We start from the raw sequence: 8,350 nt of genomic DNA on the forward strand, positions 1-8,350 counted from the left end.
ATATATCCAGTTTACTTCTGTGATGTCTCGTGGATCTCTATGGACAGTCCTAATTACTGTGTTCATTTGATTTATAAACTTCTGACTTTTGGGGTTTTATTGACCTTCTGCAGTCTATTTCTTTCCTTGATCTTAATATGTTTGTCTATCTCTATTAAGTCATGCAACTCTTCTCATCTCATTTTCTTATAAACTGAGAGCACATTTTTTTTTTCATTTTCTGCAGACATTCTGTAGAAAGTTCTATTGCATCTTCCAGTGGCACATTCTCTTTAATTTCATCCTGTGTCATCTGTTGTTCTGTCATATGGGAACTCACTTATCTATCACTCCTCAGCATTAACTGTGTCAGAGTTTCCAAGGTTTCCTGTTCCTTTCCTTGCTGTTCACCTTCAAGTGAAAGTTTATACTGGTCTCTGTGGAAGGCTCCCAAATATCTTCATATGGCACCTGACCAATTGCTTCTCATTCCACTGGTTTCCCCTTAATTTGGAGGTCCATTGCTCAATCCTGTTGTGGTGTTTTTTGTATTAGATTTTCTATACTGAATCCTTCACTTCAGAGGTACTTCATAACCTCTGTTTCTATTTCTTTAACTTCTCCATTACTAATCTCCTTTTATATTTTTCCACTTTGTTTTCTTATTTTTTGTATTGTAAAGTTTTTCATTTCCAGATTCCTTTTCCTGTATTTCTCTTCAAAGATCTTTGGTGCTACTCTTTTTGTATTGATTAGTTTTGCTTTCTCCTTTGCATAGATATTACACCATATCTTTTTCTTTCCCATGCCCATATTTCTGCTTTGGATGTCTTCTGATCTTCCTGTTTCTCCTTAGTTTGGGGACTCATTCCATCACGCTGTGATGTAACCAGTGTTAGACCTTCTACATCAAATCCTTCACTTCGCAGGCACTCCATAACTTCAACTTCTGTTTTTTTTTCAACTTCTGCTTTACTAATCTTCTTTTCTGCATTTCCTCTTTGTGATATTATTTTTTTATTGTGAAATTTTCCATGTCTGGATCCCTTTGCCTGTATTTCTCTTCGAATAGCTTTGGGGCTGCCTTCTTTATGTTGATTAATTTGGCTTTCTCCTTTGCATAAATATTGCAACATATCAAATCTCTCTTTCTTTCCCACGTCCATATTTCTTTTTTATACTTTTCAAAAATATCTAGGATTTGTTGTTTATATTTCCTCACTTCCTCAGATGCTTCTTTTTCCAAACAGGTCAAAGTTTTTTGGTCTATATACTGTTTTTCCAAAATCTGCTGCATTACTGATCACAAATTTTTATTTGAAGCTTCTGACAGTTTTTCCTGTGGAAATATTTTTCTTTCCTCTAATTTCTCTCTTAATCATTTTGTATATCTTGTGTCTGGAAATTCTGGCTTTTTGCATAATAGTAGCAATACATCATTTCTTTCTTATCCTTAATAGTCCACTGTATCATTTTTATTGCTCTTCTTTGGCCTATCAATTTTTGTGATTTTTTTTGTGGACTGCTACTTCCTTCTACAACAGGGGGGCTATCTTCCCCCTGGGCCTGGCCTAGCCCCATTGTTGGAATGTTTTCATATTTGGAGTATTCTACACTGTCATTTTTTCCAGTTCTGGCATCAGTGTGCCTACCAGGTTTGGGCACTTTTTTATCCTGGGTCTTATACACCCAGCTATCTTTTTTAATGTTTGACCTACTTTTGTCCATGATATATGATATATGAATACAGTCTATATATCAGTATCACCTTGGTCAGATTTTGTGATAAACAGGATCCACCTTATGATGGTACTGACCAAGACCCGAGGATGAATTCAGTTTCAGCACTACTACTTTCCTTTGCTTGCGGACTTTTCATCTCTCCATTCAGCCCACCTCCAGTGTGAATATATTGTTTTTTTACCAAGTTACCCTCCCACATGGGGCACTTCTAGGGTTTCTGTCATTTTTAATTTCTCCAAGTCTTTTGGGTTTCTACTACCATGACAGGAATGGACCCCATTCCTAAGTCAAAGTACGATTAAAGTTTATAAAATTAGTATTGTTTCACTCTTTGACATTAGCCAGAAGTGCTCGTCAGATGTCTCCTGATCTTCCTGTTTCTTCTTTCTTTGGGGACTCATGCCCCATGTGTGTATTCTGATGCCTGTACATATTACCTTTCTGACTAAAACTCTTATCACATGTGGCACATTTGTATTTTTTATGTCGTTTTTAATTTCTCCAAGTCTTTTGGGCTTCTACTACCATGACAGGAATGGACCCCATTCCTAATTTAAAGTACGATTAAAGTTCATAAAGTTAGTATTGTTTCACTCTTTGATGTCAGCCAAAAGTGCTCTTCGCAGCACCAACAATGTGCCCAGTAATGACTCCTTCTACAATTCGAATGGTGTTACATGAATTGGTAACGTATCTAAATACGAAAAAAGGCCCGTTGCTCTTATTACTATTGGAAATGTCTGGGTATCTTTTTTCCACATGGATCTCATTTCTGCCTGCAGATCAAGCTATGTTATGACTTTGAGTCTCTCAATACGCAAGACACTGTAGTCACTGGGTGTGGCGATTTCAATGATCAATGCTACTTTTGTCTTCTTTTTTTGGACCACTAGATCCTGTTTTCTAGCATCTATCTTTTAAACTGTTGGTATTGGGTAATCCCATGTGATATAAACTTCATCATTTTCTATGATTCTTTGCAGCTCATGTTTCCAGTGTTTTTCAGCCACTTTGATAGCATAATGTTGCACAATCTCTAGTGTAACAGCCTTGCCACATTATTATACAGTCCCTCTGCCATTAGTGCATTGCAACCAGCAACAAGGTGTGTGACTGTTTCTAATTTGGTTTTACAAAACCTACATATGTCTGTTTCTCCCACATGTTCAATGGACTTTTTAAACCAGCGTGCATGTAGTCCACTATCTTGGGCTGCCAATATTAACCTTTCATTTCTTGGTTTGAATTTGCCTCTCCTTAACCATTCCTGCTTTCGGTTCTTGATCAACATCAGGCTCTTCCAGAAGTTTTCTACACTTACAACTATATTTCTGTTTTTTCCACATTTCTTGCCTTCTCGTATGGTCCTTCACCTTATATTCTTTCTTTTGTTTTTTGGCACATTCAGTTGCTGCCTGGTTTTTATTCACTTCTGGTTTGATTTCCATTCCTGCTTGACGTCAATATGCTTCTGCTAAATTAAGCAGAGACGTTATCTTAGATTTCTTCTCCTCATGTTTCAAAATTTTCACTACATTTGGATCTTGTGAAGTCAGTAAATATGTGTGGAGTCCTACAATTGCAGATCTATACATGTAATCAATTTCAAGGAGGCCCATCCCTCATTTGGAATGGGGAATATATAATATTGGTATACAGTGATTTTTATAAATCATTTGGTAAGCATGAAGCATGCTTCTTGTTTTAATATCCAGTCTATCCAACACTTTTTGAAGCCAGTCAATCACTCCAACACTTCTAGTGAGGACAGAAAGAGCAAACTGATTTATAGCTTGTATCTTGTTTCTAGATGTCAATGCTGTTTTCAGGATTAATTTAAGTCTTCTAAAGTACTCCTTACTGAGCTTTATTTACATTTGTTCACGTTTTATTGCTGATCCTTCATCATTTCCAAAGTATTTATATACTCCCTCTTGCTCGATTTCTTTTATATCACATTCTTGTCCCAAACTGATGTTTTCCTGGTGCTGCAGCTTTCCTTTTTTGAAGGTTGCTTTTGCACATTTATCAAGACCAAATGACATTCCAATATCATCTAAAAAAGTTTTTACAACCTGCAGCTGTGCTTTCAATTCCTCATCTGATGCGCTATACAGTTTTAAATCAACAAAGAGAAGATGAGAGTCATTAGACTTTGTTGTTTTCTAGGAGCCAAATTGTAGCCATGGCCTAGGCTGTTAAGTAAGCAGGTTAATGGCAAGGCAGAATATCAAGGGTGACAGAGAGTCGCCCTGGAATATCCCCCTTTGGATTTTTATCCCTGGAATAATAAGCTGTCCTTTATCATGGCTTAATTGCAAAGTGGTCTGCCACTGTTTCATGGTTACTGTAATGTAGTCAATCAGTGTAGGGTGTAACTTATACATTTTTAAGCACTCTTTTATCCATGAATGTGGGATACTATCAAATGCTTTTTTGTAGTCAATCCATGCCATACTTAGATTCTTCCCCTTCTTACAGTTCTCCACTATAACTTTCAACAACAAATTATCCTTTTTTTCCACATGACTTTTTATGGCCCTTTTGTTCTACTGCCATAATTGAGTTTTCTTCTAAATGACTATAAACTCTGTTAGTGTCAATTCCCGTGTATAGTTTATACGTCGTTGGAAGACATGTTATCGGGCTATAATTTTTAGGGTAGCTTGTAGGTTCACTGTTAAGTAAGAGCACTGTTTTTCCTGTTGTTAACCAGTGCGTTGTGTGTTTGGGGTGAGCATATAAATAGTTCTTAGTCATGGCTAAATCCTCATGCAAAGAAGTTAATACTTTAAGCCAAAAGTTAGGTACGGCATCTGGGCCTGGGGTTTTCCAATTAGAGGCTTTTATTAACTTTGTTTCAATCTCTCTGGCTGTTATTTCATCCCATTTCATATATTGTACCTTTAAACTTCTTATTCTTTCTTTTACTTCTTCTATCCATTTAGCATCTTTGCTATGTTCCACAGGATCTTCATAGATACTTGTCCAAAATGTATACACTTCCTCTTTTTTGGCGGTCTTTCAATTCCTTTCACCTTATTTCCCAATTCTCTATAAAACCTTTTTGGGGTCATCAATAAATTGCTTATTTTGTGCTTTTCCATTTTGAACTTTTTAATTTGTTATCGCCAATAGTGCATAATAGATCCTGGTCTCTTCTAATACTGTGGTTTGCTTTTATCACATCTATCGTTCTTAGTATTTTTGTTGATCTATTCCCTCTTCTATAATCTTCTAACAATGGCACTTCTTGTCTTAGCTCCTTTATATTTTTCTCTTTTCAATATTTCCATGATGGTATTTGCTTTTGCCCCCTTTTCCCTCATTACCCTATGTTCCTGTGGTAGAACTTTATCAGTTATTAAATTAGCAGCCCAGTAATATATTCTGTTTACTTTTGTTACATCACATGGATCTCTATGGACAGTCCTACTTACTGTGTTCATTTGTTTTATCACGCTTCTGACTTTTGGGGTTGTATTAACCTTCTGCAGTCTATTTCTCTCATTGATCTTGATATAGCTGTCTTTGTCTATTAAATCAAGCAACTCTTCTCTTAAGTCCTTTTTCTTCCATACTGACAGCATATCCCTTGTTTTCCATTTCCTGCAGACATTCTATAGAAAGTTCTATAGCATCTTCCTGTGGCACATTCTCTTCAATTTCATCCTGTGTTTCATCTGTTGTTCTGTCATATGGGAACTCACTGGCCTATCATTGCTCAACATTGACTGCATCAGACTTTCCACAGTTTCCTGTTCCTTTCCTTCCTGTCTAGCTTCAAATGAATGCTTATACTGGTTTCCTGTGGAAGGCTCCAAAATATCTTGATATGGCACCTGACCAATTGCTTCCTGTTCCACTGGTTTCCCCTTAATTTGGATATCCATTGCTCTAACCTGTTGTGGTGCTTTCTGTATTCGATTTACTACATGGAATCCTTCTCTTTGCAGCTGTTCCATAACCTCAATTTCTATTTCTTTGACTTCTCCATTACTAAGCTCTTTTTCCACTTTTCCTCTTAGTCTTCTTAGTTTTTGTATTGTAAAGTTTTCCTTATCCGGATTCCTTTGCCTATATTTTTCTTCAGATATCTTTGGTGCTGCTCTTTTTGTATTGGTTAGTTTTGCTTTCTCCTTTGTATAAATATTACACCATATTAAATCTCTTTTCCTTTCCCATGTACATATTTCTTCTTCACGTCTCCTGATCTTCTTGCTTTTCCTTATTCTGGGGACTCACTCCATCATGCTGTGATGTAGTCTGTGTTAGACCTTCTACATTAAATCCTTCACTTCCCAGGCACTCCATAACTTCAACTTCTATTTCTTTAACTTCTTCTTTACTAATTATCTTTTCTGCATTACATCTTTGTGCTATTAATCTTTTTATTGTGAAATTTTCCATATCTAGATGTATTTGCCTGTATTTCTCTTTGAATATCTTTGAAACTGCCTTCTCTATATTAGTTCACTTGGCTTTCTCCTTTGCATAAATATTGCACCATATCAAATCTCTCTTTCTTTCCCATGACCATATTTCTTTTTTATATTTTTCAAACATCTCTAGGTTTTGTTGTTTATATTTTCTCACTTCCTCAGATGCTTCTTTTTCCAAACAGATCAAAATGTCTTGATCTACATACTGTTTTTCAAAAATCTGTTGTATTAATAAACGCAATTTTTTATTTGAAGCTTCTGACAGTTTTTCCTGTGGAAGTATTTTTCTTTCCTCCAATTTCTCTCTTAATCTTTTTGTATATCTTGTATCTAGAAATTCTGGGCTTTTTGCATAATAGTAACAATAAATAATTTATTTCTTATCCTCAATAGTCCACTCTATTGTCTTAATGGCTCTTCTATGGCCAATCAATTTTTCTGTCCAGTGTGGGAACTCTGATGACCATCTGATTTTTCTATGCAAAACTCATTCCACATGTGGTGCATTAATAGGGCTTCTCTCCAGTGTGTATATGTTGGTGTTTTACCATGTTACCCTTCTGTGAAAATGTCTTTTCGCACATGGTGCACTTATAGGGTTTCAGCCCTGTGTGTGTACTCTGATGCCTATGCATATTACTCTTGTGCTCAAAACCCTTACCGCATGTGGCACACTTGTAGATTTTCTGTCCCATGTGGATACTCTGATGACTTACCATCTGTTTCTTCTGTGCAAAACTCTTTTCACAGATGGTGCATTTATAGGTATTCTCTCTAGTGTGTATAAGTTGGTGTTTAACCATGGTACCCTTCTGTGTAAAAGTCTTGTCACATATGGTGCACTTATAGGGTTTCTGCCCAGAGTGTGTTTTCTGATGTTTATTCATATTACTCTTGTGCCCAAAACCCTTACCACATGTGGCACATATGTAGTTTTTCTGTCCAGTGTGAGTACGCTGATGACTTACCATCTGACTCTTCTGTGCAAACTTCTTGTCACATGTGGTGCACTTGTACGGTTTCTGTCCTGTGTGGGTACGCTGATGACTTACCATCTGACTTTTCTTTACAAAACTCTTGTCACAAGTGGCACATTTATAGGGTTTGTGTCCAGTGTGGATCCTCTGATGACATGTCATACTACTTTTGTATTTAAAGCTCTTGCTACACACATTACATTTATAAGGTTTCTCTCCAGAGTGGATTGACTGATGATTTTTCATAGTGCTTTTGCACGTAAAACTCTTGTCACACATGGCGCATTTGTAGGGTTTGTGCCCTGTGTGGATATGCTGATGAAGTACCATAGTACTTTTCCATGCAAACCTCTTGTCACACACACTACATTGGTAGGGCTTCTGTCCACTGTGGGAACTTTGATGACATATCATATTACTCCTCTGTGTAAAACTCTTGTCACACATGGTACATTTGTAGGGCTTCTGACCAGTATGCATTATCATATGTACTTTTATAGTCCTTCTATCTGTAAAACGCTTGCCACATGTCACACATTTGTAAAGCTTTTGTTTATTGCATATCTGCTCATGTAATGCCACTGCATTCTTTTGTCTTTTCTCGCTGTGACTTAATTGTTCAGTTAAATCATTAATATTGAATGTTACACTGTTGTTGTGATTAAGCTGACTACATGCCATTTCCATGAGTGTTTGTAGATGCGTTTCTAGTTTGTTCTTTTTTATAAATCTGTCATCACTTTTCTTGCAGCTATGTCTAGTTTCAGAATGCATTGCATTTTCTCTTGCGATTGACATCTTATCTGAGAGAGCTTTGTTAAATTCAGCATCCTGAGGTTTCTCATGGGATGACTGAAGAGTCTGAATCTCAGACAAATCTGCAATCCTGTTGACTTAAAAGAAAAAAAACAGTGCGTAAGAACATGTTTTCTTACCATTAAGCTTACAGTGCAACTTTATTACTGTGTGCTTGTACAAAGCCTTTTTTTATATTTCTAACTGTAATAACAATGGACTGTTGTTACAAAGAATTACAATAATAAATGTCACAAAAAATCTACACTGCCATTGTGCCCTACTGCATCTACTAAATACATTTAACAATGCCATATGGTTGGCTGCTTTTCTTATTTCTGCAAAGAGTTTCCAAGAGTTCATCTGGTGCACTTGCCATTTTACTGTTCCTTACAAAATAAATCCCTCCCATTT

The 8,350-nt window shown here is 36.4% G+C and overlaps 1 protein-coding gene across 1 annotated transcript; it reads right to left on the reverse strand.

Moving 5' to 3' along the window:
- Positions 1–6,670: 6,670 nt before the first annotated feature.
- Positions 6,671–7,653, reverse strand: LOC122798927 (zinc finger protein 271-like). Its single transcript, XM_044068015.1, has one exon. The coding sequence runs from the start codon at positions 7,625–7,627 to the stop codon at positions 6,671–6,673; it is 957 nt and encodes a 318-aa protein (XP_043923950.1). The 5' UTR covers positions 7,628–7,653.
- Positions 7,654–8,350: the final 697 nt, after the last annotated feature.

Source organism: Protopterus annectens, chromosome 3.part1 (genome assembly GCF_019279795.1).
Source record: "Protopterus annectens isolate FY-2018-M chromosome 3.part1, PAN1.0, whole genome shotgun sequence".
In the NCBI taxonomy this organism is placed as follows: domain Eukaryota; kingdom Metazoa; phylum Chordata; order Ceratodontiformes; family Protopteridae; genus Protopterus; species Protopterus annectens.